Source organism: Syngnathus typhle, linkage group LG12 (assembly GCF_033458585.1).
Source record: "Syngnathus typhle isolate RoL2023-S1 ecotype Sweden linkage group LG12, RoL_Styp_1.0, whole genome shotgun sequence".
In the NCBI taxonomy this organism is placed as follows: domain Eukaryota; kingdom Metazoa; phylum Chordata; class Actinopteri; order Syngnathiformes; family Syngnathidae; genus Syngnathus; species Syngnathus typhle.
The window spans coordinates 471549-485840 of NC_083749.1; the positions used below are offsets into that span (position 1 = coordinate 471549).

Consider the following 14292-nt stretch of genomic DNA (forward strand, 5'->3'; position numbering starts at 1 on the left):
GATGGCAATCTTGGCGCTAGCGCTCGCCGTATCGATCGTCGCGGCTTTCGTCCCGCTCGTCCGTCTGGGCTTTATGTTGGCAATCTGCGGGGGGAATAGCTCGCCCCTCCCGAAACCTTTTCTTCTGATAGTGCCAAGAAATGTACCGGTAGGTTTAATTCCAAGCCGTCTGACAAACGGTGTCGTGTCTTCCGAGAACGGATGGAAATCGCGAGCGGCGCCGCGACCTTGTGTTTTTGTTCACTGGTGCTTTTGTGGAAAACGTCATTGATGGGTATAAAAGAAACAAACTTGAATAGTGGTGCATTCAGCTAGCTAGCAAAACAAGCCCGCCATTCAATCGATGACGTTTGTGCTTTTGCACACAATCTTTCACGTGACAATTTATACGTGCTTGGAATATTGCCCATTAACAATCTTTGACATCTATAACCGTCACTTTCCTAGGAGAGAGAGAAAGCCCAAGTACTTTTCTTTCCACCAGCCTGATTCCTAAATCCGTGGAGATATCATCAGTCTCGGCTGCAGATTACGACTCTCCTCCCCCGTCATTTGCATCGCCTTCGTAACATACAAGCGGAATAAATAAAGAGCCAAGGAAGATCTCCTCCCTCATCATTTATGTACGTGCTGATACTGTTGCTGACGATGCATATGATTACCCGCCCCCTCCCACTCGCCTTATTGGTTAAAAGGCGATGATTATTTCTAATTTTTTGCAATTTGATTTTTTGCTTAGTGCGGTTCCTTGCCTTTGCTGTCCCGCAAATGACAATATACGACTCCTAAGTATGCTTTGCAATCATCTCAAAGCTCCTCGAGTGTCAGTGCGGTCAAGGACTGAACAGCCTTCAACTTGCAACAACTCGTCTCTGACAAGACCCAGACACTTCATGTCGCCCCGGAAACACAGATTAGGTTCCCTGTCATCCTCCATCAAAGGCGCCGTTTGAAATTTGGGGATTACCTGAGACCGATCCCTCTCCTTTGACACTCGTGTCAAACGCCTGTCCAAATAGTTCTTTTTTTTTTTTTGCCCCTGCCACAACCTCAACCTTGCCGCTTTGGATTGCGTCGAAGCCATCCAGAATCAAGTCACATGACTAACTACCAAGTCCGCATACCCAGTATCTTAACTATTTCAAATTTCTTGTAGAAATTGGCTCCATTCGTAGTGAACCCTCGAAAAGCTCAGGTTTTAATAGACGAAAATATCAATTCCAAAGTCAATTTCGTCCTGGCATGCGGCTGCAGCTTAGCAATAGGAAGCACTTTTGGGAAGAGATGTCAAGATGACCCCCCCCCCCTTCCCTCCATCTCTTCCCGTCCCTCCGGGCCTCTCCGGTTATCTCCGTCTGCCAGGTATTTAGTTCTGCAAGGTCATTATAGCCTGCTGTAGCGCACCGAAAGGCTAAAGGTCAGGCGTGATTCTCAAGACACCGGACGGGTCGTCGAAACTGGACCCGGCCATTTGACGCCATCGGTGACAAATGGAACCATTTAAGACTGGACTTGTACCTCCGTTTCAATTGCCTTCAATTGAGGAGAATCCACAAAGCAATGCCCCTATAATAGTAGCCTTTCTATTTCACAGTCCTGAAGCGAGGAAGTTTCTCCGCTTTGTATTCCGAGGTGGTCCTACTTTCATTTCCCGCATCGCTGGGTCCTGACAAAACCGGGGACTTGTCTGACCACCGGGTCACGTCAGCCCCGGCTCGCTTCCACCCGTCGTCTGGATTGCGAAGCGGCTTCCCTGCACTTTGCTGCATTTTATTTTTTTCATCATTAGCATTCCCGTCTTGACTCGTTCAGCGTTCGCCAGCTGGATTAAGACGCGACGTTTTGTCGCGCCACTCAATCTGATAGGAGTCTCAACCCGGTGGCGCTGACACCGATAAGACGACTCGCAGTTGTTAGCGAGGTTGGCCCGCGCCAACACCCAAAGGAAAGGGGGGGGGGGGGGGGGAGCGCATTACTACAGCGATGTAGAAGCTTCCAACGGAGATTGAAATATCAAACGCAATTGTGAGAACATTTGTTATCATCAAAGTTTTATGGCTTTCCAAGGCACCGGTTGAATTAGAGGCAGGCAGCTTGAATTTTTGTCTTTTAAGTATTTAATACCGTCGTAATAGTGACGTGCTCTCACGATCGACCACCCTAAGAAAAAAAATGGGACTTAAGGGTGCCTTAATTATCAAATGACTCCTAAAATGGCCGCCGCAAGCAAACTTTCACGTGGCGCTACTTGCGATGGCAATATGAAATTTAGTAAACAAAGTAAAACTGTCTTTGGAGGCTGAATCCATTTTTTTTTAATCAAGGAAGAAAGCTCATCAGTGCTCCAAAGGAAGGACGACACACTTGAGGGCCCTTCTCCTCTCTCCTCCTTTTCGAAAATGGGAACGTTTATTGAATGCTGGCGAGAACAATAAAACACAGAAGCAAGATCCAGCACCCGCAAAAAAAGGAAAGAACGCAAATCGCTAGCACGTCACAGGGAAATGAAATTCAATTTCTATTTTAGTCAACTTTTGGGGAGGACATTCCAGAAAGATTTGGGGAAGGATCTTCTCGGAAAAGCTTTGAGGATCTACCTGGATTTGGTACGGGGGAAGAAGTTTTCCACAACATTTGGGCAAGTGCGAGAATGTTTGGGGAGCGATGGAGACATTTTAGGGAGGACCTTTTCGTTTTGTTTTTTTTATCGTCCGGTCGAAGAGAGAGAGAGAGAGGAAAAAAGCAGGTAGTTGGGCAACCAGGGCAATTGTAGGTGACGCTCGGCTCCAACATTTATTGAATCTAGCAGAAACGTATACAATAAGCACAACGTGATTGAAGTGGTGAGGGGAGGGGGCAGGGTTAGGGTGCAAGCGCAGTTCAACACAGTACCAGTAGGCGGCGTTCACTCAATTGGGTTCACGATCACAAGAAGTAAAAGCTCCGTCTAGAACAATACGGAAATCCTTCCGTTGGGCAACACAAAGAGCAGCAAAACGGGGTGGGGGTGGGTGGGGGGTGGATTGTACACAAGCATCATGTGACTTGGACTCACCAACGAGACGTACCGAAGACGCTTCCACGTGTACACGTCGGTATTTTCTGGTTTTTAAGTTAAGAATTTTTTTTGGACTAGGGAGTTGTGGAAAATTCGATTTTCTATGAAACAGAATATGCATCAAATTATTTAATTGAACTAACATTTCCCTTCCTTTCTTCTTCCTGCCTCTGATTGGTCGAAAGGACAACTTGCAAATTGACAAATTTGGGCCCTTACATTTGGAATTTTTAATTGTTTTGAAATACCCTTTTGTACGTGTGGAACTCGCCTCGCACGCCCTTACTCTCTCTCGCTCGCTCGCTCTTTCTTTCTTCCTCCCTCGCTTGCTCATCCTTTTGTTTTGTCCACGTGCGCACAATGCCCACACGCGTGTATGTGCATTTGCATGCGTGGCCGCACTGGGTCCGACCGTCAGCGGCTATTTCCGGCTTGTTTGTCGCATCCTCACGCCCGTTCAAGAACATCGGCGGAGAAGGGACGTGTGTGCGTGCAAGCGTTCGTTCGTTCGTTCGTTCGTGTGCACGTGGACATGTGCTTTTGGGGGCCAAGGTTCTGCCAAACGTCACGCTGTGTGTAATACTCCCGCTGGCCACTAGGAAGAGTCTCTCAGAGATGGTTGCAATGTTCCACCGTGTGCATTTTCTTTTTTTTTTTTTTTTGCATGTACTCAGTTCTGGGGTTTTTTCCTCTTTTTTAAGCATGGTAACAAAAACCGGACATGCTCTAAAAGTCATACACGCTGTACAGTCAAATTTACATTTTTTTTTCTAAAGCTTTCAGTACATCCAAAAAAGGGACAAAGGAGGGAAAAGGCGACACTGGAGGGAAAATGTAGCATTATATGGTGAGAATAAAGATGCCATCAAAGAGAGTTAAATCATTTTCTTTTGCCTAAAAATGAAGAAAAATGCAAACATCTAAAAATGAAGATTTTTAAATATTTGAGACATTTTTCGATTCATTTAAAAATTATATATGCAATTAAAACAACTTACTGACAGAACATTTAACACTTATACGATACTTTTTTATAAATAATTTAATTCTGCAATGGAGAGAATGCGGCAAACATTTTGTGCTGATTTTTTAAAAATGTTGGCACACCATTAATTTTGTCTTGTGTTATTGCGGGGAGAAAAACAAAAAAACAAAACTGAAGCTGTAATGCATGATTAGCCGTTTTTTGATGACAACTTGATTCCTGTTGCCTATTTTCCCCCCACCGCGCTTCTTTGTGGAAATCCAATGAAAATAAGATGACGTACAAATTTAATTGCACTCTTTCTCCGCAACATTATTCTTTTTTGTATGTATAGATATAGAGATTATTTATATATATATTTATACGGTGCTTTTCGTCTCATTTGCATAAACGTAAAGGACAAAAGAAAGAAAACATTTAGGTCGGTAGAACAAAAGCGGACTGAATTGATTTTTTTTTTTATGTTCTAACGTGCACATCGACATGAGCACGCACACAACATCAGGTAGCCATCTGCGTGGCGTGGGTTGGAGGAAAGATGTTCTCCATTGTCTCCTCCTCTACTTCCCGCTTGGTCCTTGCTGGTTCCACGAAAAACAAAATCCGATTTCTTTTTTCCCCCCCAAAAAAAAGACTAAAAGGGGCAGAGACACCAAAAAAAACAAAATGGACTCATTTGCCGTCCAGGTCGCGGGTGGGCCGTATCTTCATCTCGGAGAACTTGAGCGAGTACTGCCAGCCGGTCCAGGCCGACCACTCGATGCCGTCGGCGTAGGACGTGTGCTGGCCGCGCAAGTACTGGCCGTTCAGGTTGGACGTGTGGCAGTTGCGGTACCACCAGGCGCCGTGGTAGAAGGAGGCGCAGTTGTTCTCAGAGTGGTCGTTGTCACGGTCCTTGGTGGTGAACTTCATGCCGTTGTGCTTCAGGAGCGAGTCGCCTGCAGCCATGGGGTGGGGGAGGAGGGGGAGGAGGATGGGCGAGGGGGGGGGGGGGGCGTAATGTGTGGGGGGGTGGTGGGCGATAAATAGAAATGAGCCAGCGCCTCCAGTCCGTGGCAATTTGGAGCCGTCGAGTGGATGAGTTTCATTCACAGAGGAGCTTATGAGTGGGAGGAGCTTCATTTTAGCCCCGGGTTGCTAGCCCAAGTTCTCGTTACGTGAGCACTTGCGTTTTTCCAAATTCAATTCAACGATTTTCCTCAGCAAAGATGAATTTGGAATTAAAAAGTTGAACTTTTCTTCCCCCCCCCCGCCCCCCAATCCTATTTTGTCATGTGGCTTTGTGTTGCTATCGTTCCATCGCCCGCCTCCGCGGGCTCCATCGCTCACACCTGTCCCCCCATTCTCGGCGGGCAGAGCGATGCTCCCAAAAGGTTCGGTAAATTGCTTTTTTTCCCCCTCCCCTCCGCTATGTCTCCACCTCAGGCTTTTGTTTATGCTGCGGCTCAATTAATCTCCTGTAATTTCATCAGGATGACGGGCCAGCCGCCTCCCATCTGAGGAGAGATTTTTTTCAAGGAGCAACTTTTAAATGGACGTTACGATTCACGAGCGGCGCAAAGCAGGCGAGCGGTGACAAAGCGTAAAATGACACATTCATAATGAGCACTTGTTTTTTTTTTTATCTTGTAACCCCTCCCACTTGATTTCTATTTAACATCCGATTGAGAATATTACAAGCAGTTCTTTTGATACATTTAGATCTATTTTTTTAAATGAGGGATCTTTGCACGATTTGTTTTTTGTTTCCCAAACGCGAGAATTAACGAATAAACATCGCGCCAAAGCGTTACCTGCATTTCCAGAGTAGTCCCCCACCGTCAGCGGGTAGCCGTCGTCGTCCGGGTCCACCGAGAAGAGGCCCACGCCAAAGGTGCCGTACTGGGCGTACGCCGTGCCGTTCTCAAAGTCCTCCAGGTCGATGCGCAGCTCGTAGTTGCTTTGGATGGACAGAGCGTGGATCTGTTTCAGCCCTGGACAGACACAGCGGGGGGTCAATGTTACAGCTTCTTTCTTGAAAAAAACCCCCCAGTATCCTTAAAAAAATATTATATATAAGATTATATATTATATTATATATAATATAATAATATAAATATTTTTAAAAATCTTAAAAATTGTTTTCCCTCAAAAAAAACTTTTTGCCTGCTTATTTATTTATTTTCTCTTCTCTCCAAATACTCTTTTTCCGTTGTCTGACACTTTTTGTCAGCGTTGACTCCATAAACGCTGCTCTTACATTTGCCGTAGGCGGACGCAGGTGCCAAGCCAAGTAAACTCGCATTTTCTCTGACAAGACTCAAGAAATAAAAAAATATATATATAACAAAAAGGACTACTTGGCTTCAACTTGGCTTTTACATGTCAAAGCTTCTTTTTAATTGTAGCTCAGTGGTGAGACGGAGAAGCGAGAAAAGCTTTTCAGAACACCAACACATAGGAAAGAAAAAGATCTATTATGTTGCAAGATGACTTCCACTCCTTTGTTGCGCACTCGTCAAAAGCGTGTTCTGGCCACTGCGCCACCAGCAAATCCTGCGGCCGCTGAGATTGGGCGTCTGCAAATGCCTTGCTTTAGCTTTCAGCGCTAATTAGCACCAAGGCCAGCTCCCGCGTGTGCAAAAAAGGACTTCTTTGCCATTTGTGACTCCTTGCTAGGCGCCGCTAAACAGCCCATCGCGGAGTTTTCCCCCGGCGGGACAATCGGTTAATTCAGCGAGCAAAATACCTGCAAATGCGAGCGCCCGCCCGCCCGCCCGCTTGGAACAATAGCATTTAATTAACAGACAGGTACACCTGAGCATTTAGATGCCGAGGCGCGCCTGGCGTTACTTGGCTTGTGTTGCTCTTTAATTATTCCAAATTAGAGCCGAGCCGGGATTCTCTGAGGCTTTAATTAGAGACCAAATTAAAGTTATGTAAATACACTCACGCAGTCTTATAAATAGTTGCGTGCGCGCATGCGTGTGTGTGCATCTCGATTATTATTTGCTGTTTTTTTTTTTTTTGCCTTCTTCGGAAAGAGAAAACGGCCCAAAGTCTTTTGAAGTTTGTCAAATGACTCCAGAGAGGGGAGCTCCCCGAGGGTGACGCAGCGCCGGGGCGCTCCTTTTCAAAGGGGAACAACATGCAAACTATTTCTGTCAAACCTGCCTTTATTTCTTTATTTATTCGGTGATCAAGGATTCCAAATCTGTCGCGCGTCCTCAAGAGTTTGACTTGCCGCGCGACATTTTGGAGTTTGTGTTCGGCGGGCGGAAAAGGAGCCGCGCACGATTTATTCCGATAATGAATAAAGAGAGGACGATGCTAATGTCGCTTCAAAAGCCGCAACATGTTGAACAAAAAAAAAAAAAAAAAACCTGCGGAAAAACCCCCGCAATATTTGAAATATAAATAAAAAATATATATACCGTAATTTTCGGACTATAAGTCGCACCGGAGTATAAGTCGCACCAGCCATAAAATGCCCCAAAAAGTGAAAAAAAAACATATATAAGTCGCTCCTGAGTATAAGTCGCCCCCCCACCCAAACTATGAAAAAAAACGCGACTTATAGTCCGAAAATTACGGTATATATAAAAAATACAAAGCACATAAATCGCTGACTAAAACAAACTTAAACTAATAATAAAAATACACAACTTTGCTCCCAAGGATGTCCCTTTTTTTTCCTCTAGAGAAAAACAAACGTTTCCTCAAATATATAATATTTTCAAGTCAAACAAACAGATGGAACATGATGCAATTGTGTCATCAAAATCCTCACATGAAAAAAACAAACAAGCAACATGATGACAAGACAAAGACTGTCCACCAGTTCCGCTTGTGGAAAAAGACAAAAGACAAAAGAAAAAACAGGCGGTATTAAATTTAGAAGCCCTCCGTCCACGTGGGAACTTCGCATTGTTCCTTCCATAAAAGATGATGAATATCTGCAATTACATCATTAAAGTGGGTCACCGTGATCCATAACTCATTTTGCACAGCTGAGCTTTCTCACAGAAAGCGACACCGATTTTCCTCAATAACGCTCACTTGATATTTGTTCCTTTTGGATTCAAATATCGACAAAGACAAAAGTTTCACGTCGGAATGGAGTCCCAGACTAAAGATAACAGAAGGGGGGAAAAAAAAAACCCGTTAAAGGCAGACGATCCCTAAATCCACCAGAGGGATGATTACACTTTTCAATGGCGCTCGTGACATTTCTGCCAGTTAATTATTCATCATGCTTTTCTCTCTCGGTTGCCTGGGGGGGGCAGCTCCTGCTCGACAGGCTAGAAGTGGCTCCCATCCTTGCATCACCATAACTCAAACCCATCCGACTTAGCCCCGCCCCCTCCCCCCCAGCAAAGCCTTCCTTTGACTTCATCTTCCTGTCAAGCTCTGCTGAGATTGTGGCAAAGATGATTTCTTCAAATTGCGAGGACGCTCATTGGGGTACCGTTGCGATGTTTTCCAGGCGGCGTGGCGTGACGGGGGACAATATTTGAAGAGATGCTATCCACCGAGTCAGGTGACGGCGGGCGGTCGGTCGGTCGGCCCGACTTCGTCTGAAAGGTGACGCCGAAGCTTCGGCATTGTCGCTAACTCCACATCAAAAGGTCGCAATGAAAGAACAGAGACAGGTGTGCGCTCAACTATGACACCTTAAGCCCACCCGCCGCCGCAACTCCGTTCCCAAAGGCGGCGGTGACATTTGGCAGGACAAAGGAAGAAAGAAAAGAATTGTCGGATTCTGTCACATCTGATTTCTGCTTCTAAGGCTTCTCGTCGGACCAGCCTGTTGCTTATCGAGACAATTCCCCCTTTTAAGGCTGCCAAGGGACGCTTCGTGACGGGGGAGACGGAAGGTTCCAGACGTTCCTCGCCTTACTAAGCACGAAGGAAAATCGGTCTGATTCTCTTTCAGACACCTCAAACCCGACGAGCACAAAAACAAGCCTCACCCGGAGTTTGACGGAGACGACTCGAGTTTTCCTCCGGCTGGGAAAGAAGAGCTCTTGATGGAGCATCCCCAGGCAGAGTCTAACTCGGGAGTCATTATCATGGGAATATTTGTTCACTTTGCCCACAGCGCCCTCATTAGCCCTCTCGCGAGCGACGTTGCACAGGTTTTGACACTCTTGCACAGCTGCCGATTTGAGACGAGCACCGAGTTTTTTTTTATAGGGCGTCCTTTCAAAGGGCGGTCGCCGTTTTGATTTTCAAAATCAAAAATGATCGGCCCGTTGCTTTGTATTCTGGGATGATGATGTGGGTACAATTGACGCTAAAGCATCTCAAATGGTCCCATTATTGTTCTCCGGGGTAGCTATTTGTGCCTTTTGTTGGTACCAGTGTCCAAAATTGACGTTCATAGAGGAGAAGAGCAAGCCTTTGCGGCGCGTTCGATAAAACTGGGGCAGATTCGAGCATACAAAAGCGCTAACAACTTTGCGAGGTCAAATTGAACGCACTATTATGGAGAGCCAATGTCATTGTGCATTTCAAGGACTCAAAAGCGAACACCCTGTACTCGCAAACAAGACTAGGGATCCGGCTCATAGCAACCAAGATGGAGGCAAAGAATGTGGTGGCAGACTTCAGAGGACTTCATCTCCCCACCGACAGCCCGATCCAAAAATGAACTTGGCTCCGAGGAGCAAGATGGAATTTGCGAGATTCAACGTGACTACTCGGTGACAGACCATTGGCAGGACCATCTCGGTTCACGCTGAACTCCGCTCGCCTCCCGCCTGGTCCCCCCCCCCCCCGCGCCCGCCAGCTGTCACTCGGCCCGACGTTTCCTCCCAGCTCTCATTCCAAATGAATGAACGCCGGCCGGCGCTCTTGGTGGCTTGTTGACGCCGATGGTGGGAGCTCCGAGCCAACTACCAGCCGGGGAAACAAGTGTGCCGCTTGTACCGAGAGGCAACACGTAGTTCAAATATCCGTACAGAGCAATTAAAAAAAAAAACACGCAGATCCAGATAGAAATACTCTTTCATACTGTAAAATATAAAAATTATCCCCCAAAAAATACTCGCCTATACTTAATACTATTGATTGTCAATCTGTCAATGCTCAGCCGCCTCTGCCCGGCAGGTATATTTTTCCAATTCAGAAGTGGGTGTCATGCTAATTGGCAGCTGTTGATGATTAATCGGCACGGCAGTAGATATATTCTTTCACTTTATCATTTCCCACCCATTCGGGCATGACGTCGTGCATTAAACATCGCGGCGAGAATAATTCACGCGCAGGTAATTTAACACTGAGGAGGCAGTAAAAAATGTCTGCCGTGACGACGCCATTCACCGGCTTGATGGATGGGGTGTGACTTTATTATGGTACCTCCGCCAAGAAGGTTATGTGCCCGTAGCAGCTTGGAGCTCGTTGTTATCGTCATTAACTTGGGAGGCGAGGCTACGTTATACAACTTTGTTGGCTGGCTTTTCACTGTATTATTATAATCGTTCAAAAGCAATACAAATCATAAACAATCGGTAGCACACCGTTGGCCCATTAGCTTCCGAGGCTGTTTCATGTTAGCGTGTGACTAGCCTTTTTAGCTTAGCAGGCTATGCCTGTGTTTGTTTGCTGGTTAATTTTGTGTTTACAGTTACAAAGATCCAAAAACACTGAGAAGAGTCGCCCCTAGCTAGCTTTGATAGCTTAGCAGGCGCATTAGCTTAGGATGATATATTCATTTTCACCGTTTGAAAGATTTAAATGAAATATAAAGAAGGTGAAATCAGAAGCAATGAATTATGATCGTTCCGGAGGAGCTATTCTTGTTTAGCGCCATCTACTGGGACCTTTGTGTAACTTTCTCTTTAAAGCTCAATTTTGTTCATTTACACTCAAGACCTGTCAGATCTGTGGACATGCACCGTATGTCATGTACAATTCAGAAAAAGATTCAGACGACTCACTGAAACAGCACCATGAACATGACACGAATGACAGATCCAAGATCAGGCTTACTTGGAACCGATTGGACGCTTATATCCATTTTGTCCCCCGAGGCTTTGACCTTGCTTTTCGAGAGATGTCTACGAAATGACTCCTAAAAAAAAAAAAAAAAAAAAGCGAGCAAGTGAGCGAGCCCGACGGAATGCAGATGAGACGACATGTCACGGGGGCGCCGGACAACAGGACGCGAACGAAAGCCTTGAAGCGATGCGTTTGATATGCTGACTGATTTTTTTTAGCCAAAGTAATGAGAATCCAGAGCGAGCCAGCGAGCCAGTGTCCAAACGGAGCCCGCAGCTTTAAGAGCCTCCAGCAGTGTTTGCCTGATGTGACATTGCTGCATGTTCATCACTAATCAAGCGCGGGCAGGGGGGGGGGGGGGGGGCATCATTAAAATGCTACCATTTGAAAAGACTCCCGCTAAGTTGCAGAAATTCTATTTTGTGACAAGTAATGAACCCTGATGCCACAAATTAAATCCACAAAAGTTGAGCTCTTCTTTAAATTGGAGCACAAATAAGCTTGGTGCACACGTTCAAGTATGACCTGCTGAGGACATGGCGCTCGTGTTTAAGGCATGAACATGCCTTTTGACAGCTTCCTGTTGTCGGATAAATATTTCATCGACGTGAGAGGGGAGGAAAAAAAAAAAAAATCCCGCAATCCCCGACATTGACTCACAATAAGATTAAGCCACTGACTATTTAGAAACTTGGGATTGCGGACATGAAGAAAAAGTGCAAAAACAAACATTGTTCGATTTTAATGAGCGTTTCTGAATTCAGGCCAGGGCAGGACCAAGTGTGCTTTCATTAGCATCCTAATCATTTCAACTTTAATTGCCCCATCTTGGACCGGCTGGGCACGTCCGATTCCTCCATGCGTGCGTTCCACTTCTCCATCCATCACCGCGCCAGCCAAAACAAGTCGGACTCCAGCTGCAGTGCGGGCAAAATAGCCGTGCGATGAGAGGTATCAAATGAAGCACTCGGGCTTTTGTGGAGAGGAGGCAGGCAAGGGAGGGAGGGGGGGGGGCTTTTTTCTGCTCTCCTCATACATAGCGAAATGATGGGCCAATTGCGGCAAATTGCGGCGATCTGCCTACCGCCGCCGCCGCAATCTGGAGCAGATGGAGCCTCTGCCGCGCTGGCCGAGCAATCGGCATGATTGCACCGCCTGACCCTCTCCCGAAAGAAGCGTGGGACGCCCCGGGCCCGGCTGAGGCATTGCGTTGTCAGCGCGGTGGGCGATTATCAGGGCGGAGCCACCCCGAGCGACTTCATTGCTGAGCAGGGATGACGCCGGTGAATAATTAATGACATTGGAATGCCGGATTGGAGGAGCCTTAACTGAAATCACTTTGGTGCACTCTGAATAATACATGACGACTGGGGATCGTCGTAGTAGTCTCCACTTGGTCACGCGGGATACGCTATCGTATCACTGGCAGAGACTTTATACCTTCAAGCGCTTGGTTGGTTCGTACAGTCGTTACGATTTGGTCATCGGGCGACGTGGCCAGCCGTCAATGGCGACGAATGAGACGACAAGCATTTCGTAAATGAGCAATTTCAGTCGATGAGTTCACATATATTCGAGGTCCATTCGCCGTTATTTCCGCGCAAGGTTAAGATATATGAAAAGATGTACGTAAAATCCCTTCAACTGAATAAATGTATTTGTTTAAAAAAACCTTGACAACATAACCCATAACACATTTAATCGTGGGAAAAAAATGCTATTAGCTTATGATTGAAAGTGCTTGAGCACTAACATGGACACGTAGAAGTGAGTGCATCTCTTATCAAGTATTAACGCCGCTGACAAGCTGCATAAATATATTTTCCGACAAACGGTCCACGGGTGAACACTCGCGGTGGAACACTTGAAAGTGGCACTCTGGGCTTCGAGTGGAGAATTAAACTGCAGCCGCGGTGGATTGTAATTATGCGTGAGCGGCAGGGAGGCTTCGGGGCGAGAAAGCCAAAAGGCGAACGATGCGCACGAGGCGACCGTGTGGGCAGAAAGCGAGCGAGCGAGCGAACGAGCGCCGAGGAGTTTTGCCGAGCGCGGGGGTCACCCGCAGGTGAGTTGAGGTGGCCGTCGCAGGACTATTTGCTGCTCGCACCGAATATTAAGTAGCAGAGCGGGACATTGGATGGAGAGGCAAGACGATAAGCACAAAGGTTCATATCAGCTTAGCTCGTTGCTATGCCTTCGTTTGTTCTCTTGCGGTTGTTTTGTTTTGTATTTTCCCTGACTTCAAAGTGGTGCCGAAAACGGAGAGAAAAAAAGTGAGCTAGCAAACAATGGAAGATGACGAGGCCAGAAGATTTGATCTGAAGGGAAATTAAGGGCCGCTGCAGCAGAATGAAGATTGGGCCACATTTGCCATAGAATACATAAATGGCATATACCGTAAATTCCGGACTATAAGCCGCACCGGACTATAAACCGCACCAGCTAAAATTGGGGGATATTTTAGTTTTTTTCTTATATAAGCCGCACCGGACTATAAGCCGCACGTGCACACGCGTTTTTTTTACAACGAAAGACCGTTCACAGAAAGCCTTTTTAAAGTTTTTATATTTGTGACATGACTTTCTCAACATTGCGTGTGACGAAGGGTTTAGAGCCCTTTGACGCAGGTCACCTAGCGTGCATTCCTACTAAAGCTCATAATAGTAAGCAACACAGCCAGAATAAGCACCAGCCATAGTAGTGTTTCAAAATAGTATTTTTGTTGTTGTTTTTTTCTTCAAGATACCGCAGTGTATAAAAGTGATCAAGTCAGCACGAAAAAAAATCCTTACATAAGCCGCACCTGACTATAAGCCGCAGGGTTCAAAATTTTGGAAAAAAGTCGCGGCTTATAGTCCGGAATTTACGGTAGTTCACGACGTATGCATCGAGTAAGTCACGTGGCAAGAGTGTAAGTAAAAGCGACTGCAGCCTGAGGACAAGGAAAAATGAAAATACAAAAAAAGTCTGATGTAAACAACACATCTTTCACACTATTCTTCTATTCTACTGTGAACCAAAGATGCGCCCTGGTGTCTCCTTTTGGTTTGTTTGATAAGGTGAGCACGCACAATGGCGTGCTACAATGGCTCACTCTTTATACAAACAGAACATTTGTGAGAAAAAACAACATCAACTAAAGAACCGAGGGTGGCATTCAAGCTTTTGTGCCTTTGGCTTATTGTTACAAAGTCATTCTTAGTGGGGCCCATGTCATTAAAACCAAGTAAGTGCAACTCTGTTTTGAATTCCAATGATTGACGACGCC

The 14292-nt window shown here is 46.1% G+C and overlaps 1 protein-coding gene and 1 long non-coding RNA gene across 3 annotated transcripts in view; one reads left to right on the forward strand and one right to left on the reverse strand.

The window, feature by feature from the left end:
- LOC133163343 (uncharacterized) overlaps positions 1–14292 on the forward strand; it is a 53253-nt gene that overhangs the window by 10000 nt on the left and 28961 nt on the right. The window lies entirely within an intron of this gene.
- fibcd1b (fibrinogen C domain containing 1b) overlaps positions 3138–14292 on the reverse strand; it is a 39999-nt gene continuing 28844 nt past the window's right edge. For both annotated transcript variants that reach the window (XM_061293032.1, XM_061293033.1), the window contains 2 exons: positions 5837–6016; positions 3138–4981 (listed from right to left, as the gene is read on the reverse strand). In XM_061293032.1, the coding sequence (XP_061149016.1) occupies positions 4716–4981; positions 5837–6016 (446 nt within the window). In that variant the 3' untranslated portion in view covers positions 3138–4715. The remainder of the gene's footprint in view (positions 4982–5836; positions 6017–14292) is intronic.